Genomic DNA, 19,928 nt, shown 5'->3' with positions numbered 1-19,928 from the left:
ACACTGTGTTGTAGGAATTTGGCAGTTTCTGTTTCTGGGACAGACATAAGAATGAGTAACTGTTTCCTAGACGTACTTTGACCTTGAGAATCACTGTGGTAGACAGTAAAGAATCCTTGTAGAAAACAGTGACTGTTTCCCATGAGTTGTAGAATTATTGGGCTGGAGATATGACTCAGTGGTTAAGAGCACTGCCTGCTCTTCCAAAGGTCCCGAGTTCAATTCCCAGCAATCACATAGTGGTTCACAACCATCTGTAATGAGATCTGGTGCCCTCCTGAGGAAGAGACCTGGTCAGTCGTCTTCATCCACTTAGACCATGAAACCCAATATGGACAAGGTCAACAGAACCGCCATATATGTATGGGCTTCCCATGCATGCTTCAGCATTGCCAGGGCATAAATTTCTTTTTTCCTTTTTTTTTTTTTTCTGAAGGGGCATTGCCTCTGGCACACCTGAGGCTCCTGTATTATTGTGTACTGCACGCGATACATAGTAAAGGACTAGTGTCACGGGGGCATGTGACAGTTTCCTTTAGTGAGACTTATAGATTAGATTAGGGACCTTGGTATGAGGAAATACTTTCCCCTGAAACAACCTTGTGTAATAATCAATAACTATGCCTCTGTACTGCTGTTCGGAGTTCAGTCCGTCAGAGAGTCTGGGCCTGCTTGCTGCCACAAAGGCCTTAAATTTCATCTTGGAGTGCGTTCTTTCTTCAACCGCGCCACGCTACATGGCGCACCGTGACGGCACTGACTGCAAGGATAGCGTTTAGTAACCGAACCCATCATCAAGCAGCTTGCCTCCTATCGAGCAACGGCTAATCCACACGCCTCACAACTTGTCTCCTGCTGACGGTAAATCAATCAGGCTTTCTTACCGCCACCTTAGTGCGATGACTCAGATCAATGAAGTCCAACCTTCCTGACTATTTTATTTGATTAGCTCACATTCACACGCCAATTCCTTTCTCTTCCCCGTGGAGTTGGTGTGAAGAAATACACGAACATGCTTTTGAGTTCATTCTTATGATGCAACACAATCTGACCAAACACCGACTCTGAAAGGCTTATGGAAGCTGGATGAGATCTCTGAGTGACGCAGACTCTTGTCTTCCTCAGTGTCAGTGGATCGCCATTTACACAGCGGACACGGAGTGTTAGCTGATAGCGCAGCTAGCCTGTGAGAAGCATGCCGTTATGTTGGGGAGAATAACACAGAACGATTTGGACAGAATCTCTTGGATAAAATCAAGAATGAAGATGACCCGGAAGAGACTGAGGAGGCGAGGGACTCGCGACTTCAGAAGCACTGTGCGTATTACCGTATCTGAGGAGGTCATACTCCGCTGGATTTTTCATCTCTTCCTTAAACTTCTGCTGGAGGAACTCAATTCGGGGACACTCGCACATACTGAGGCTGTTCACAAGGGTGACGGCTTCTCTTTGGAGAGGGGGCTATAAAGGGAGAAACAAATCTGAGGACTTTCTTCTACTTTTTTTTTTTTTATAAAACAAAATTGACGACATTTCTACTTCAATGCAGATGGCTTATTTTACATTTCTATGTCTGCCAAAGCAATCTGCAAGAAAGAGATAACCTCCAGGTGCAGCCTCATTATGCAAATTAATTTAAATATTCAAATTGTGCATGCAAATAGCTCTATAATGAAGTGATAAGGAAAAAAAATTGTTCCTGGAAAACAAGCCAAGTCAAGAGAACCCATAATGCCCTGTGGAGCAGGGGTCAACAGCTTTCAACAAGGACTTGTGGGAAATTCTAGCTAACTCCAAAAAGAAGGGCCCATGTGGGTGAGGTACTATAGCCACAAAGGATCCCATTCGTCTCTGTGTATGCCACACAGTCTCCGTTATTTTCCAGAAACAAAACATTTCTAATTGTGCACAAACATCTTAGCTTTTGTTGTGACAAACTTCGCTTCCTCCAAATTGTATCAGGAATAAGTACAGAGCACTCTAAAAAGCAAACAGAATCACTTTTCTGAATAAGAAACTAGAGCTATAAGAGATCATATGAGTATCCAGAGATGGGCAAAGAAATTGGCAGAATCACCATCTGAACTCAGATCCATTTGCTCCTCTTATAACTTCAGAGTTTTAAATTTGTCATTAGTTTTTGAGAAATAACCAAATTGTTTGGAATTATGTCTTTTCTGAAATGTCACATACACACACACACACACACGTTTCTTTTTCCTTTTTGTCTAACAGAAACCCAAAGCTACCCAAAGACGTAAAGTGTGGCTCCTGGGACTACAAATCCCACAGTTCAGCAAACGCTCTTCTCTCCCTGCGGTGAACATCCCCACCTGCTCAGTAGCAGTGGGAAGCCACAGTACAACCTTGGCCCTCAGGGAACAAAGAGAAGACAGACAGGAACTATGAGCGATTACTAAACATATACATGTGAAGTCCGAGGAGCTGTTGGGTTGTATACAGTTTGCCACCCCCCTTCCATTTTCTTGGGACTGGCCTTATTTGCCTCTTGAAGCTAGCTAGGCAAGTGCTCTGCCACAGGACTCGAATCTCAGGACTCCTTTGATTTCTTTTATTTTGAGACAAGGTCTCAGGTGGTTGTCCAGAGTGGCTCTGAACTTGCTCTGAAACCAAGGCAGGTCTTGAAACCACAATCCTCCTGTCTCAGATTCGCGGGCAGCTGGAATGACAGGCCTGGCTGCTCTTTTTTGTATAGTTCTTCATTTTAGCTGACTTTTAAAAAATTAACTTGCAAACTAAGAAAGAGTGCTCCCACTGCTTGGGAATCAGGGAAAGCGATGAAGAGAACACCCTTAGCTGAGTCTTGAAGGATAAGAAAGATTGGCCCAGGAAACGAGGATTCATTATTTTAGCAGGGAGGAAATCGGTGTTGTGTTGTGTTTAAGAGACTCTCAAGTACAGTGCTCACGTCATTTGTCCACCACTGGATCTGCTGAAAGGGAGGTGAACTGAAGCCATGTCTGCTTCTGGAATCCCACCCTCTGCTGTATAAAACACAACCAACCTAGGACAAACTCTTGTCTAGACTACTTATCAGAGCCTGCTTCCCAGTGTAGAACCCAAGTGTTTATCTGTATTTACTTAAACTCGGATGGAGGCAGGGAAAGGTCACGGGGTCCGCTGAGTCCAGGAAACCCACCTTCCCCTAGTTTAAGAACCTGGTGCCCAGAGATGGCAACTGGAAAGAACCTAGTATCTTAGATGAGGTGACCGATAGCGAAGCCCAGGCTCGGCACAGCTCCAGCCACCCCGTGGGGACAGTGGAGCCACTGTGGCATAGACGCCCAGCTCATCTGGCCCTCTTGGTGCCACATAAAGACAGTTCTCCCATTCCTCAGTTCTTCCCGAGGTGAGTACCGGATGGCATTGGAGAGAGAAGGTTGTAAACTTTAACCTCACAGTATTCCCATGTGGTAGGAACAAGAGACAAAAAGAAAATGATGGTCAAACGACAAAAAGTTAGAAGGATAAGTCTGGAAAGAAGGCTCAGTGGTCAAAAGCAAGTTGCCACTTTTTCAGAGAACCTGGGTTCGATTCCTTGCATCCGCATGGCAGCTCAAAACTGCCTGTAACTTTAACCTCTGAGGGCACCTGGATGCACATGGTGCACATATACACACTTAAGTTAGGAAAGAAAGAGTATAGTATGATTCTCTTAGTTAGGGTCACTGCTGCTATGATGAAACACCAGGGCCTAAAGCAAGTCGGGGAGGAGAGGGTTTATCCCACTTACACTTCTGCATCCCTGTTCATCACTGAAGGAAGTCAGGACAGGAACCCAGTCAGGGAGGAACCTGGAGGCAGGAGCTGATGATGCAGAGGCCACCAAGGGGTGCTGCTTACTGGTTTGCTCCCCACGGCCTGCTCAGCCTGCTTTCTTATAGAACCCAGGACCACCAGCCCAGGGATGGCACCACTCACAATGGCCTGGACCCTCCCCCATCAATCACTAATTAAGGAAATGTCTTACAGGCTTGTCTACAGCCCCATTTTCTGGCAGTATTCTCTTAATTGAGGTTCCCTCCTCTCAGCTGACTTTAGCTCGTGTTGAGCTGGCATGACACTAGGCAGCACAATCATAGGAGCCAAAGGAGAGGAACCGATGTGTCTCATTGTCCAGATAATAATGGCAAAATATCAGAAACTTTCTGTGTACTAAGCAGTAATCCAAGGACATTTCATGTAAACCTCAGTTACACTGTTTGATTGAGTATATCCAAAATACTGTCGTTTCGACGTGTAAACAACCCAAGAAATGACAGCCGTTAGGAAAGCTGGAGTTTAAGCTTCCAGCACATGGATTTAGAGGGGCTGCTCCAGTGCTCAGTGTTCACAGGAGGGCGGGGTTGCCCCAGTTAGCAGAGCAACACAGGCAACTACTGGGAGAATTAACGGAGAGGCAGGAGATGAACCCTCAGCACAGTGTCTGGGGGGCAGTGAGCGCACAGAGGGTGCGAGCTTCTGTGCTCATGATGTCCCCGAGTTCTCCAGAGTGACTGTGAGCATTCACGCTGCCTTCTAAGACCCTAAACCCCTCACTTCTTGTTTCCTTTCAAGAAAGTACCGCGAGGACGTCACTATCCTGCCAGAGCCACCGACAGCTGTGGCCTGGGCTGTCACAGCAGCTCTCTAAGTCAGCGTCCTGCCATCTGCTCCTGCTCCCTCTGATCCACTCCCCAGAGTCCTCCCCAGCTCGTGTGTGTGTGTGTGTGTGTGTGTGTGTGTGTGTGTGCGTGTGTGTTCTGTATGTGGAGGACAAAGGCTGACACTAGAGATGTCCCCCATCTCTCTTGATGTTATTTTTTTGAGGCAGGATCTTTTTTCACTTGCCAGCTTGGCTAGATCGGAGGCCAGCAAACTTCTGGAACTCTCTTGTCTCTCCAGCTCTGGGTTTACAGGCATTTGCCACCATTCCCAGGGTTTACTTGGGTGCAGGAAATGGAATTCAGGACCTTGCATAACAAAGACTTTACCAATCCAACTGTCTTCCCAATTCCAGAAAACATTTTCATTCATTCTTTTTTTTTATGGTAAAATACACACAAGATAAAACTGACTAACTGTTTCTTTTCTTTTCTTTTTGTAATCACCAAGAGCATTTGTTTATTTTCCATACACGCAAGGGGTCAACCATTCAGAAAACTGACAAATGGTGATGCCAAGAGAAGCTCACAGGCTCCTTTTAAGCAAGCCTAGGGGAATCCCAGGGAGGAGAGGTTAGTCTGGAGGCTGATTGGTGGGTTTAAACGCACTTTAACTGTTTCTTAAGCACAGAATTCAGTGGCATTGGGTATTTACATACTGTGACACCATCGGCCACATCATGGCCAAAACTCTTTCATTAACTTGACCTGAAACTCTGTACATAATAAACAGTCTGTCTTTGACCCTCACCTCCCCCAGGGCTTGTGATATCTGTTCTTTATTTTATCTCAGGCTTTGCATAGTTTTTAAGTCCCATTAACAACTTTACAAAAATACATACCACTATCACTTTCATTTACAGGATAGAGATAGGCACAGGGATTGGGGATACAGCTCAGTTGGCAGAGAGCCTGCCTGGCACACACAGAGCCCTACGTTTGGCCCCCAACACTGCACAGACAAGGTGTGCAGGTGCATGCCTTTCAGTCCAGCACCTGGGAAGTGGAGGTGGAAGGATCAGGAGTTCAACGTCATCCATGGCTGCGTAGTGAAAAAAGAGGTAGGCAGAGGCAGGCAGAGTGGTACCTCTGGAGAGGATGATGTCAGGGTTCAGTACAGCAGTGTTCTCATTTGTGGGGGTCACAGGGTGAGGCGGGTTGGGAAGCAATGCTCTGTGGTAGTCATCAGGACAGTGCAGGGAAGTGGGCTGGGCTGGATGCGTCAGAGCCCTGGGGCCCAGCGATGGAGCAATAGCAGCAGTTAAGGCGGGGAGAGAAAAGTAAAAAGGAAAGAAACAGTGGGAGAAAAATGAAAAAAGAAACAAAGACAACAGAAAGCATAGTCAAGGCCAGCTAACGGAATGCTTTCAGCATGCAGAGTTTACAGCAGTGTTGGAGATTCCTAATAGTTTTAGAGCCCATTAAATAAAGAGATTTCAAAGCCACCAGTAAAAATAAGACTCCAAGAAGAACGAAATCAAGTCAGGCAAACAGAGTCATAGCGGGCTTCCTGTGCCGTCTTTTCTGTCCTTAAGACTCTGTCTACCATGTCACCAAGCTTCCACCAAACAGGAGCAGAAGCTTGCTGTCGATAGGATGCAGGGATGGGGAGACATGTCGTGCGGGTGGCAGACCTCACTCTCTAGCAAGATTATTCAAAGAGACTGGACACTACCTTGTCTGTCTCGCTCTCCTGGAACCCCTTTTCAAGGATTTGCAGCAGCTGCTTCTTCGTCACTGCCACTTCGGGATCAAAGACATAGAAGAGACATTCCAGCATCTTCCGATAGCTCCTCAGGAACAGTGGAGACAGACAAAGCGTGAGAGTTGATTTCACGCAAGCTTAGCCATGAGCAAGTTAACCGTACGCCCATGGTGGGAGATTCCTGTTTGCAGTGCCCCGCTCTACTCTCAAAAAACAGGTCCAGTATGGACAAACACAGAATTGTCTCAGTCATGGGAGATGTAGGACCAGAATAAATTTAACTAGCAGGGTGGGCTTTTCATATGGTTAACTTTTAAACCAGGATATTCATATTTTCTCTCGCGCCACCCCCCCCAAAACAAAACAAAGATGGGCCTTTTACAGCCACTCAGTACAGAATGGATTCTTACTCCAAATCATGTATATCTTCATCATCCAAAAACCTTTGGAATTTCTCTTCGAACTTCAGTCTCAGAATACGGTTGTTAACTTTAATGACACGCTTGACCTTCACGCCTGTGATGCCATACGCTCTGAAGTCCCAGGTACAGAAACGTGAGAGAATTAGTTCATAGCAGGAATTAAACCTATGTGGGGACACAAAACACACACACACACATACACAACAGAAGAAGCTGAAGGACACAAAGCAGGTGCGAAAAAAGTCACAGCTCCTATTTAGTGATTGTTGCGCTAGACATATGTCATCAGATAGATCACAGTAACTATGTTTTTTGCTCCAGTTGGTATAGTTACCCAGCAAAAGATGCTAAAGCTTGAAACACAGTAAAAGGTTTTTTTTTTTTAATCTATTGTCTAGTTCTTTCACTTAAAGGCTATGTTGACCGCATCCCCACTCCCTCGTAAGCCTGTTTGGTGGCTTCAGCGTGGCCTCATCTTCCTGGCTGCCTTCCTACTGGCTGTGCTGTCATAATACTTCTTTTTCCTGGCTCTCTGAAATGATTATTTTTTAAAAAAATTCATTTATTTTACATTTTAATGGTGCCAAGGATTGAACCTAGGGCCTTCCGCATGCAGCCAAGCCCTTTGCCACCGAGTTACATGCCCCCATCAGACCTGGAAAGATTGTATTTCCCCAGGAAGCAGAATATGGCCCTCTTGTTTCCTCTCTCCTTAGGTGATTTCATCTGGTGTGTATGTACATATGTATGTATGTATGTATGTAGATATATGCATATATTCATGTCTACCCAAACTTAACTGTAATACCCAGATTTGAATATTCAGCTATTGTCTAAAATGCCCACTTGAGTATGTGAAAAAGCCTTTCAAAGCTGACTCGTTGAGTAAGCACCTGGCCCCACCCCGTGGCTAAGACTGCGGGAGCGACTATCTCTGCTCCTCCTCACTCTCCCTCATCTCCTCCTTCAGCATGCCTGCCACCATGCCCCAAATGCGTGCTGAATCAGATCCTGGATACCATCACCACTGGTGCTGGCCTCGTTGAAAGCATCATTATCTCTGGGGCTATTACAAGAACTTCCTAATTAAGTTAGGACACGTGCGGGGGGGGGGGGGGGGGGAAGGTAGGACTCTGGTTTTTCTCCTAAGGCAGAGTGGATATACAATAAATACGTAGAGCCATAAGTTCTAAACTGACGAAGGCTTAAAAGAGAAGCCTTTGGTGAGGAGTGGAGAGAGCCTTCCTGAAGTCTTAGGGAAGATCTTCCTGGAAGGAATGCCACCTGAGAGCCAGAGGAGGAAGATTGGCAGTTTTGTGGAACTCAGCGACTGCTCGGCTCTCTGCTGCCCTCATCTGGCCATTCTTAGAGAATTAGAATTTTGTCTTAAAGTTGTACAGCATGAAGATTAAGGTGAGATTAAAGAACAGGAATCATGGGATTTTATAGGGGATCCGTTTGCCCCATATTCGTTTGAATGTGCCCGAGAGCTGAAGCCGCAGAGGGGAGCTTCCTCGTGGTTGGTTTGTGAGCCCAATATCGGAACTCATAGCTTAGAGAACCTGATGTTCTCACCACTAGAACCTTAATCAGCGCAGGCAAGGGCCACCGGCCACTCTTCTCCTAAAGTGAAAAACCGAACTCGCCAAGTCTAGTTAATCCGGTGGGAGCACTGACGGTTCAGTGGTGGAAATCCTGCCGCCCAGCTCTAGGCAACGTGAAAATCTAGCACTACTCAAACACTTCCTGTTAAGGAGAGATCCCTGAATTTAAAAATATTGGTGAAAGAGAAGTCAATGTTTAAGTTAACCAGCGAGAAATGAGGCACCTGGTTATTTAAGGCTCTTTGGTTGTGGTTTATTTTTAAAAATCATACGTAAGAAAGCAGACCTTGAGTGGCCAGGCATGTGGAATGCTTAAAGCAAGCAACCGGCCTGGAAATTCTGCCAATATACATTTGATTACCTCCTTAAGGGAGGGTCAAGTTTATTCTTATTAAATTCAAATTAATGCTTTGTAGATACCTATTAAAAGCCACCAAAACTATCCAACTTTCTATCAGGCTGACATAAAAGCAGAAATGGTATTTTAGTGATTTCTTTTTCTTTCTTTCTTTTCCTTCTTTCTTTCTTTCTTTCTTTCTTTCTTTCTTTCTTTCTTTCTTTCTTTTTTAATTTTTAGAGTCAGGGCTTCTCTGTGTAACAGTCCTAGCTGTCCTGGAGCTCACTCTGAAGACCAGGCTGGCCTCGAACTCACAGAGATCCACCTGCCTTTGCCTTCTGAGCGCTGGGATTAAAGGCGTGCGCCACCAATGCCTGGCTGTGATTTTATTTTTAATGTTTTTTTTTTTTAACTAACTGTCCTGTTTTGTTAAGAGGTTAAACTGAAGCAGAAATACATTATTATCTCTAATAAAGATTCTATTGTTTATCATTCCTCGGTAGACGGAATGAATATGAATGAAAGACTACGTCTTACAACCTCCAGCACCTGGAGTCTGTGCATCTGACAGCCAGGACCTTGTCTACATGGGAAGGGGCATGGACGTCTTTTATGGCCTTGTACGTAAGAAGCAAGTATTGTGGTTAAATAAAGATAAGTGCAGGACAGATTCACTGATATAAAAGATTGATTGACGTGGAAGAATGTGCTTTAAAAGGCCCCTTTCTCCCTGGAGAAAGCTCCTTATACTTCTCCACCCCAGGACCCAGACTTCCACTCTCAAGGGTAAAGGACCTCTCCTGAAAGCAGCCCCTGATCTCCAGGCAGCCACATGTTACAGACACACCTAGCAATCACACGTGTTTATAGAAGTTAACAAGAATGTGGCATTGTGGGCCATAAAAATAAGCCTCTGCCTTGCTGCTGATGTCAAACAACACTGCGCTCTAGGGAGATGTGTGTGCACCCATCCTGTAGTTCCACACGACAGCTGGTTCTCCAATACCCAGGTCTCCAATATTCTAGGGCAACCTTTGGTTGTGTCAAAGGCTTCTAGGTTTGAGAAAGTGACTTCAGAAAGGTGAAACTCCTAACTAATAATATTCTTCTTTAAGGCTTTGTCTTTAAGTGTTATTTCTAATCTATCCTCTAGTTGAGACAACATATCCACTTGCTTTTCTCAGGGGCAGGAAGGCCACGGTTCTGAGGGATGTATGCCTGGGCTCTGCTTCTGTCTCGGGTGGTCCTCTTCAACTTTGTGTGGGATTTTCATTTGGTGTTAGGAGCACAAAGGTCCTTGCACCCACAGATCATTGGGAAACCAGGAATGTTAAGCATGCGGGACTCTCTATTCAAAGAGAAGGTGTTTAACCTGTTCTCCCACCCAGAAGGCTGGGAATTGAAGGTGATTAACAGTCTGGGTGATCTGTGTTATCTGAAGGGCCAGGACAGGCTAGATGATCCTTACACTATCTGTATAGCCAGGGCCTTCCCCAAGCTCCCACAACCAAGACTGAAGATGACTGATAGCCAAAATGGCCTCTGTGCTATCCGTATGACCAAGATCATGGAGACCCTTTTCTATTCCCAGAACCCTTCTTCTTGGAAGAAATGACATGTACTTTTAATTAGGTTTTGATGGAATTATGTCTCCTTGTGCATCAGGGGTTGTATTACATCAGGAAGCTTTTTTTCTTCCCAGACTGTACTGTGTTTAAATATGTCACAATAAATCAGACTCTAGCCTGGCTGACTGAGTCATTCCTACCTCACCTGGACTGTTTCCCTGATGGCTGTGATACCTACAGGGACCCCCACAACCTGAGGTCTGGCTTTGTCTGCCTTCTCCCGACACACAGTGACCACATGCTCACTGACCGCTTAGCTCCCAGCCATGGCTTCCACCTTGACTACAGGCTTGCAGGACAGCCATGAGAGGCCTCCCATGGTGGCAACCTGCTGTTGCCAATTCTGCTGCAGCTTTTTGTTGTTTTCAGCCACTAGTCAGAACCCAGGGTTATACCCACCCAGCAATTCTATAAATTCGCGAGGATATAGTTCCACAATGGACTATAACTTTTTTCTTAAAATTTCTATAAACTTCCCATAAACTGTTTTCTGCTGTCTTACTAAGAAAAATGTACACAGAGCAGCACTGTCAAGGTGTCCAGAGTTTGGCTCATTACAATAAAGCAATTCAACAAGTGTACAGATGGGAAATATGGAATAGCAAATTTTCAACAAACGAATATTTTGATAAAAACTGTTTTGAAATGAGACACTCTATAAGTTGATCATCTGGCTAGGATCCTAGGTCCAATTATTTTTCAAGCTATACTTAAGGTTCGGATGTACCAGTCATCAGCTTGGGTGCCTTCTTCAAAGTGGATATTCCCCACAGTCTCCAATTCGGTTAGCAAAAACGGGGTCAATAAGCCATGGCTCTTCTTCTTTTGTCTTACTTCGATATGGTAAATTGCTTCAATTCTGCCAGAGACAAAATGCAGTGCAGATATCCATATGATATGAAAACTCACAGCATTAATGCACAGCAGTTTGTTCCTGTACCGTAACATGTATTCACTTTGTTCATGGGCTGTCACATGTATTCACTTTGTTCATGGGCTGTCACATGTATTCACTTTGTTCATGGGCTGTGTAACATGTATTCACTTTGTTCATGGGCTGTGTAACATGTATTCACTTTGTTCGTGGGCTGTCACATGAATTCTGTTCATTTATATAATCCATCATGTATTTTTAATATCAGTTACTTTTTACTTTCAGTGAATGAGTAAGGTTAATGTCAGCAGTAAACAAGGAACAAGATATTCTGTTTCTGGCAGTGAAAATCACCGCAGATTTTGTTACTCTCACTCAGAGTAGGAAAAGTTAAAAAGACTTCCTGGAACTAAGAAGAGGACTGCCAAATCCTAGGCAGGCCATTTTGTGTTCTAATACCACAATATCCTCAGTCATGTCAATACTAACAGCCCTTATGTCTAAATGGCTAGTCTGAGGGTCACTTGGCATGGAGTAGCCCCCTACCTCCAAATGTTGCAATCCTGTTGCTAATATCATTACAGGACCCAATCAACTTATTTACTCGGTGTCCCAGTAAACAAGAGAGCAGTTGGACCAAGCAAGGGCTGTGGGTGTGCCTTGCTGGATCTGGTCTGCTTGCTGAGTTTCTGAACTAAGCAGACCATCTTTCAGTTTGCAGACAGAAGCAGACACTTGGCACCAAGCTGGGAGGAGGATGCTCACTGTGCTGAACTGAAAATGGCCTCAGCCAGAGCCCAGTGTTGAATGGGTGGGTGCCCTAGGCACCCAAGTGCCGACACAGCTCATGTTTTGTTGTCTCCCCTTTCTCGAGGGAACTGAGCTCAACTCTCGGCCCCCAGATGGTTATTCTTTTATGTTTTCAATCTGAAGGAGCAGACAGTTCACTAAACGTACTCATTTAGTTTCTTCTTCCAGAATGCGACCCTTTCATCCAGGGCGCTCAGTTTGGTGAGAATCTTCTGCTGCCGACCCGAATCTTGTGCCACAGTCTCACTGGTCTTGGGTGTCTCAGCCTCTGGTGCATCGTCATTTTGTCCTTTAGCAAGCCCCTTGAGTTCAGCTAATTCCCGTTCTAACTGTTGAAAACAGCACACCAGAGAGCAAGTTAAAACGAAAACATTATGAGGCAAAGCCTCCATTCAGATAGACTTTTTTTTTTTTTTTGTGGTTAGATGTATTAGTCAGCGTAGATGGTCAAAGTGGAAATGTGGGTAATGGGTGGCTGAGGCTTTATAAAAGTCAAAGGGTGACTTCAACCTTGGGGCAAGTTCATCTACGGAACAAGTGATGGTTTGAAAGAGGAGGCTTGGGAGTCTCTTAACTGACAGCAAGCACGTTAAAGCCAAAGGGAAGTTAGAGCCCGTGATGGATTGGGTGTGAATACAACCTTAAACTTCAAATAATGTAATTTTAAAAACATGCTTACTTTTCAACTTTTTTCAACTATGTGTGGAGATATATAAACCATAGAAAACACACACAAGGGGAGATAAAGTTTGCCTTTTGTGTCAGTATCCGACTAGCAAAAAAACCACACTTTGTATCAGATTTTAATATTTTGGAGTTTGTCATCGATAGTAGACTTTTTGGTATTAATTGAGATATTTAAAATACTGCTTTGACTATTAATTATCTTGATTACTTAACCTTTGGATCACCCCTGAAAAGTTTCGGTCAAAGACAAATAAAACTCTTGTAGGATTTAAAGATAAACTATAATACACAAAGTTTATAACAAGAAATTTACCAGTTGGCTATATCTTCGCTTAAATAGCTATAGTGGGCTGCTAAAATAAAGTTACATATTTAAAATTGTGTGCAGTTTATATAAAGTACGTTCATTTTCTTGCTTGCAGATTTTAATTAATATAGCTGAACACACTTGAACTGAAATTTGAAGAGCACTCAACTTTGGACATATTTTAGCTATTTTGATAAGGGATGCTCAGCTGGTAGAGTACATGTAAATATTCTAAAATGTGAAAAATGCAAACTTTATCTTCAGTATCTCTCTCTCTCTCTCTCTCTCTCTCACACACACACACACACACACACACACACACACACACACAGAGGGTAGCAGATGGGAGGGTTAAGAAGTAACTATTTTGTCTGATAATTTTTCTACATTGTAGCCACTAGAATTTTACATGATTAAATCTTACATTTTTTTTTGCAAAGTTGAATAATTTTATCCGTTCTTCTGGTAGCTTCTGCAACTTGCACTTTTTGTCATTCAGTTTCTCAAGCTCTTCATTCAGATGTCTCTGAACAGTTTTTATTCGCATGTTATAATACATTATTTTCTTCATCGCTGTGGTCTGAAGGCAAGAGAGTGAATAGCGTAGGCTAAGATAAAACAAATTACAGATGGCTGTGCTGGCTAGGTTCATGTCAACTTGGCGTAAGCTAGAGTCATTTTGGAAGAGGGAACTTCAACTAAGAAAATGCCCTGCCAGGTTAACCTCTGACAAGTTTTCTTGACAGATGATTGACATGAGAGGGCCCAGCTCACTGTGCGCAGTGTCCCGGGTCCATAAGGAAGTGGGCAGAGCAAGCCATGAGGAGCAAGCCAGTAAGCAGTGCTCTTCTATCAACTCCAGCCTCCAGGCTCCTGCCTTGAGTTCCAGCCCTGACTTCTCTGGATGATGGATAAGTAGGCTGAAATAAACTCCTCCTTGGGAGCTTTGGGCCACAGCAATAGCAGCCCAAGACATCGCCATCAGTGGTGCTGTATGAGCATAACAGGCTCTCGATAAATTCGGAAGCTGGCTTGCTCCATTAGAAATGCTGACGACGACAGCAGGTGCGAAGGTGCTCAAAGGATTTAACTTAATACGTAGGACATAAAATCTCAACGAGCATCTTGGTGTTTAATATGTGAATATGTGGAATATTCACATCTATTTCCAGAATTTCCAAGAAAGAAATCGCAGACATAATTTAATTTATAAAACAGTGTATTTAGCTAATAGGACATGGGACTGGAGCAAATATTAAACCAATATTCCTAGTTTATTAATTCAGGGAAAGCAAGCAAATTAAAAGGGGTTAAAAGCAAATGCAAACTTGAGTAAAATTCACTTTTTAAAAACTCTGACAAAAAAAGATTTACTGTCCCCCCGGCCCCACAGTCTGCAAAAATGGTGCTCTAGCTGAACTATTTTTGGACTGAGTAGATTATTAAATTATCACTTTAATGCAATTATCTCAAACTTTAAATTTCATGCCAGTATACCATTCAGTTATTAATCAGCTAACAATAACAAATTGATTAAATAGCCCATTATGGATTATACAAGCTAAATGATGCCTGAGAATTAGATTAGTCAAAAAGAACTGACCAGACAATCTACCTAAGGGGATCAGCTCAGTGAGAGCTTCCCTCTTGAAAAATAAGGTGGAGAACCATATAGCAAAACACTTGACATCCACCTTTCGCCTCCATATGAGCACACACAGGTGAGTACACCCACACATACATGTGTACACACAAGCATACACCTCACTACTCTCTCTCTCTCTCTCTCTCTCTCTCTCTCTCTCTCTCATACACACACATCTTAAGAAGGAAGGAAGGAAAGACAATTGGGAAATGATGTTTCTTGCTTTTTGAACATTTGGGGTAAGTGGAAAAGCCAAAACAAATATACTTGAGTCATCAAGGATTTCAAATAAATTTTTAAGTTTAAAACAGCATCATGTGTTGAGGAGTAAGTAGTTTATTTTGCCAGATAAAATAGCAGATGCTAAGTTAAATTTCAAATAAGCAACAAGGTATTGTTGTACTTATTGAGTTACACCAAGACATTTTTTTACTGTGTGTATGAAATTCAAATTTAACTTACTTAGATTTCTTCCATGTGGGGAAAAAGTTAAAAATACTATATTTAATTTGTTCTAAAATAATTTTAATAATCATGTATCAAAAATTCTATTTCCGGGGCTGGAGAGATGGCTCAGTGGTTAAGAGCATTGCCTGCTCTTCCAAAGGTTCTGAGCTCGATTCCCGGCAACCACATGGTGGCTTACAACCATCTGGAATGAGGTCTGGTGCCCTCTTCTGGCCTGCAGGCATACACACAGACAGAATATTGTATACATAATAAATAAATAAATAAATATTTTAAAAAAAATTCTATTTCCAACAGACACGTGTTTTCCATTTTTAGTACGACCGCTGAATTCCAGCATTAATGTTGTCATCTGTGTATTTTCAGGAGAAAATTCTGCTCTTGGGGCAAGAGCAGACAGGACATCAGAACTGACTGCACAGTATGACCAACCGTGTATGAGGACCCAGGCAGAGAAAAGCCATTAGCCAAGCGTCCTTGCGTCCCAGATACCTGACTGTGAACACACTTACATCGGCTAGTTCCTTGATTTGCTTTGCAGATACATCGAAGGTGTCGAGTCGTTGAAGAGAAGGCAAGTGATACAACACGTGGGTGGAGTAATTGCACAGCTGACACACTGGATTAGTTTTATACTGAGGATCATTCAGAGATAAGTCCTTTAAGAGAGGCAGCCTGGTCAAGTTAGTAAGGTCCTAAAACAGCAGTGAAAATGTTCAGTTATGAATACTCACGCTGGAAGGAGGTGTTTTAGCACACAAGATCAGCCACAGTCTCATGCAACGCATTCTAATTGAACACCTACGTACGCCTGTTAAGTGACTTAGATGGCTGTTTCTCACTAGTGAAAAAAGAAGCTAAACTCCAGAAGATCAGCGTTTGCTGTAGATGACGGGCTATACAGCTATGCAGTTTCTGTGTACCAGCTGCTGCTCCAAGCCAAAAATCACTAATTCTGTGATTCCCTAGGGAGATCTGTGATCATGTGATAATAGTGCCTTGCTGGGAAACAGTAGCAGCTGTGTGCTGTCTGTCAAACACAGTCCCCACTGGAGATCTAACTAGCCCTTTAATCTTGGCTCTTGGTGCTCTCATGTGCGCCCATTTGAACCAAATGCCAATGCTGGCATTACTGAAATAGATCCATGATTTCTTATTTCCACGGCCTTATGAATATTCATCTCCCCCTCTTAGAATGTCCATTGCCTTGGCCCAGAAGAACCTCCTGCAATGCCTGTTAAAATGTTGCTACCCTTTCCTATTGATTAACGCCTTTGACTTTGACTAATCAGGCAAAATTTTACTCAAATTTCTTTTTAATTTACTCATTCTGCTGCTTTGCAATACCCTTTTGTTTTTCTCTGAGTTAAAGAGTATCTATTTACATTGGGGGATTCAAAATTAGTCCTTACTCCCCCTTCTCTGATATTTTCATCAGGTGGGCTTGAATATTTGCCTTCAATCTCACATTGTCAGAACCATGTTGTGAACAAGACGAGAAAGCAAGGGAAAGGTTTGACAAGAGAGATTTAGCAAACCGTATTTCAAAGGACTCACGCAAGCTTTGCTGTCCAGAAAACAGACTGAGACTAGAGAAAAGAAAAAGGGTTGACAAGGTGGTGCAGCAGGTAAGGGCACTTACTGCCGAGTCTGAACCCCAGGACCCACAGGGTCAAATGAGGGAACTGAATCCTCCTGAAAGTTGTCCTCTGTCTCCACGCATGCGTCATGGCACGCACGCATGCACACACAAAATAAATAAAAGTATGGAGAACTGTAAGAATTTGCACTTTAAGGTCTCCTTTCAGTATTGCAGATTGACAACCACAGTTGACAGTGGTCCAGGCAGTAAGACTCTGGTCATAGTCCAAATGGTCACTAACAGGATTTGCTCATGGATTGAGGGTAGAGTATGAAAAAATAATAGGAGTAAAGCAGGGTTATAAAGATTTTTGCTTAATTAACTGGAAGAGTAGAAATACCATTTAGAGAATCAGAGATGTCTACAGGGAAAGAAGGTTTGGGGAGAAGACATGAATTTGAAGTTGGTCAAGTGAGGTGTGCAGTTCAGAGAAGTGGTCTGAGTAAGCAGAGGGATCAATTTAGCAGTGATTAGCTTAGCTGTATTTACAGTCATAAGGCACAATGGGATTATCTAAAGAATGAATGTAGACATAAACGAGAAAGAGACCCCAGGGCTAAGAAGGGGCAGTCCACTTTTTCAGATGTTATTAGAGGATGAACCCCAAACGAAATGGATGGAGAAAGCCTAGGAGAAACTCAAGAGAAAGTCACATCCTACCATCTGGCTAAGCAGCTATCTTTTGGTTCTACAAGAATCCAGTCATTATGACTAATTGGACAGAGGCTTCTCAAACTCTCTAGAGCTGTGGTTCTCAACCTTCCTAATGCTGAGACCCTTTAATACAGTTCCTCATGTAGTGCTGACCCTCAACCATAAAATTATTTCAATGCTACTTCATAACTATAATTTTGCTACTGTTATAAATCGTAATGTAAATATCTGATATGAGACCCCCAAAACATTAGAGCATCAGGAAACACAAAGCTAATAACTCAATGAAATTACTCTTGAAGGAGAATTGTTTGGTGTATTTTCTGGTCTATACAGTTTGTAACTCAGGTTGATAACCAGAAACCAGTCATTTAGTTGAACACACCTTGAAAGAAGTAATTTGGTTTCCAGAAAGGTTTAGTTTTTCCAGTTGGTCATTGGGATCAAGACATCGCCCTATAATTTAAAAACAAGAATAAAAAACCATTAGGGATGAAGATATAGCTCAGTGGCAGAGTGTCTGTCCGACAAGCCCAAGGCCCTGAGTTCAATCCTCAACATCACAAAAACAAGCTTCTCGTTCTACCTTTATTCTATATCCTGGCATACTTGTGGGTTATGGATGACCATTATTTCCCACATGTCAATAGGATTCATGATACCACTGTATAATCGGCGATAGTTATTAGTGACTGGTAGTTATGCATTTGAGCCATAGTTTTCAAAATAGGTAGGGAAGTGGGGGCGGATTGGGGAAGAGTTGCGTGAGTGTAAATCTGATCAAAACACTTCAGGAGAGACTCTCAAAGGAGCACTCGCTGTTTTAAAGATCTTCACAGCTCAATGGAAAGAGCCCCATCTAAGATGCAGAAGCAAAAGAGCTTTTCAATGACTTAAAGCCTAAAAGGAGCAACTCTAAGCACACACTTTTAAAACGCTCTCATCCGGATTCCAGAGGAAACAGTACGTACCAATGCTGCTTATCAGGTTTCCTGCGAGGTTGAGGTCATTTAAATTCTTCAGAGTCTCTAAGCCCTGCAAGTGTAGACAACATGCAATTTTAAAAATTACTAATTCTGACCACCCTGGTTATTTCCCTGGGTGTTCTAACAGTAGATAATGTGTGCTTCGCAGGCCCAGAGGAAAATGGGTACAATTAAGCCACCCCTGTCTCACTTTAATGGAACCTGGAGAGAATTTTAAAAAGGAATAGAAAAGAGGGGAGGGTAAGAAAAGCGGAGGGAGTGGAGAAACCACCGTACCCCACAGCTTCTTTATGATTGTAGGCAAGTCACACCGCCTCTCTAAGGCTCCAGTCTGAGAACCTTCTAACTCCAAATGTCACCTTACTTCCCAGGCCAGTTGTGGACAATAGCGACAATGGCTCCTTATAAAATGCAACCTACACGCTACTTCTTCTTTTTTACCTCATGAAAATAAATCATACATGAGAGTTTTGCCTGCATGTATGTCTACTGTGTGTGCCTGGTGTCCACAGAGAGCAGTAGAGGGTGTTAGGTGCCGTGGAACTGGAGTTACAGACACCTATGGGCGGCCATGTGGGTGTTGGGAATGGAACCCAGGTCCTCTGGAAGAATAGCCAGTGCTCTTAACCACTGAGCCATCTCTCTCCAGCCACCCCCAGCTCTTTTTGACAACAGTAACTGTACTATTTAGACATATTTTGACCCTTAACACTAAATGATCTAGGACACAGTGGTTTAAATGACAGTAAACTGGCCTGACATGCCAAGTATCGAAATGACCTCACCTCAATAGTTCTTATCATGTTGTGGTTCAGCCAAAGAACTTCCAATCTTATTAATTTCTCTAAATTTTGTATTTTGGAAATTTTATTGTAATATAAATATAATTTTTCCAAATTTTTACATTCTTGAAGGCCTTCAATTTTCTGTTGAAAAGGAGATTGAAGAGTGTTATTTATTTTGCCATTAACTCATCAAATAAAGTAGGTTTCTAAGTCTTTTTTCTTTGAAGTACCATTTCATTGCAATATCAATACCCCCAAAATTAACTAAAAATTTGAAGTAAACATATAATTTCTCTGCCCAAATACAAAATATTTAATTTTCTATACTTTAAGTTTTAGTCAATGACATCAACTTTATATAAATAAAATCAGAGATATCTGATTTTATGGGCCATTTTCTATTTGCTCAAGAGCATCTTAATGCGTTTTCATAATTTTTCAAAGTATGTTTAACAATTACAAAATATTTTATGAAATTCATAATAGTTTTCTTTAAAAATCACTCTATGTGCAGAATGTTCACATTGAAAATTTCACCTGTTGTGAAAATGCTGAAGCAAACTCTTTCACACACGTAACTCTTCCCTGCTGCTGAATTGCTCCTCTAGGAGACAATTCCTAGGCGAGGGATTTCTGAGTTAAAAGGTGTGTATGTTTCTATTGTTCGTGTTGTATTTTGTATTGTTGCTTTCTAAAATACATGTCTGACC

At 42.7% G+C, this 19,928-nt stretch overlaps 1 protein-coding gene across 1 annotated transcript in view; it reads right to left on the bottom strand.

Moving 5' to 3' along the window:
* The window catches only part of Lrrc9 (leucine rich repeat containing 9), an 86,543-nt gene that overhangs the window by 58,513 nt on the left and 8,102 nt on the right, over nucleotides 1-19,928 (bottom strand). The window contains exons 4-13 of the mRNA XM_050153564.1: nucleotides 19,219-19,359; nucleotides 18,419-18,482; nucleotides 17,833-17,903; nucleotides 15,664-15,846; nucleotides 13,463-13,618; nucleotides 12,192-12,373; nucleotides 11,088-11,219; nucleotides 6,780-6,956; nucleotides 6,340-6,454; nucleotides 1,329-1,461 (exon numbers count right to left, since the gene is read on the bottom strand). Of these exons, the coding sequence (XP_050009521.1) occupies nucleotides 1,329-1,461; nucleotides 6,340-6,454; nucleotides 6,780-6,956; nucleotides 11,088-11,219; nucleotides 12,192-12,373; nucleotides 13,463-13,618; nucleotides 15,664-15,846; nucleotides 17,833-17,903; nucleotides 18,419-18,482; nucleotides 19,219-19,359 (1,354 nt within the window). The remainder of the gene's footprint in view (nucleotides 1-1,328; nucleotides 1,462-6,339; nucleotides 6,455-6,779; nucleotides 6,957-11,087; nucleotides 11,220-12,191; nucleotides 12,374-13,462; nucleotides 13,619-15,663; nucleotides 15,847-17,832; nucleotides 17,904-18,418; nucleotides 18,483-19,218; nucleotides 19,360-19,928) is intronic.

This window comes from Alexandromys fortis, unplaced genomic scaffold (genome assembly GCF_014885135.2).
Source record: "Alexandromys fortis isolate MF-2015 unplaced genomic scaffold, M_Fortis_MF-2015_v1.1 scaffold_82, whole genome shotgun sequence".
NCBI lineage: Eukaryota > Metazoa > Chordata > Mammalia > Rodentia > Cricetidae > Alexandromys > Alexandromys fortis.
This window is presented reverse-complemented; position numbering and strand designations above follow the sequence as displayed.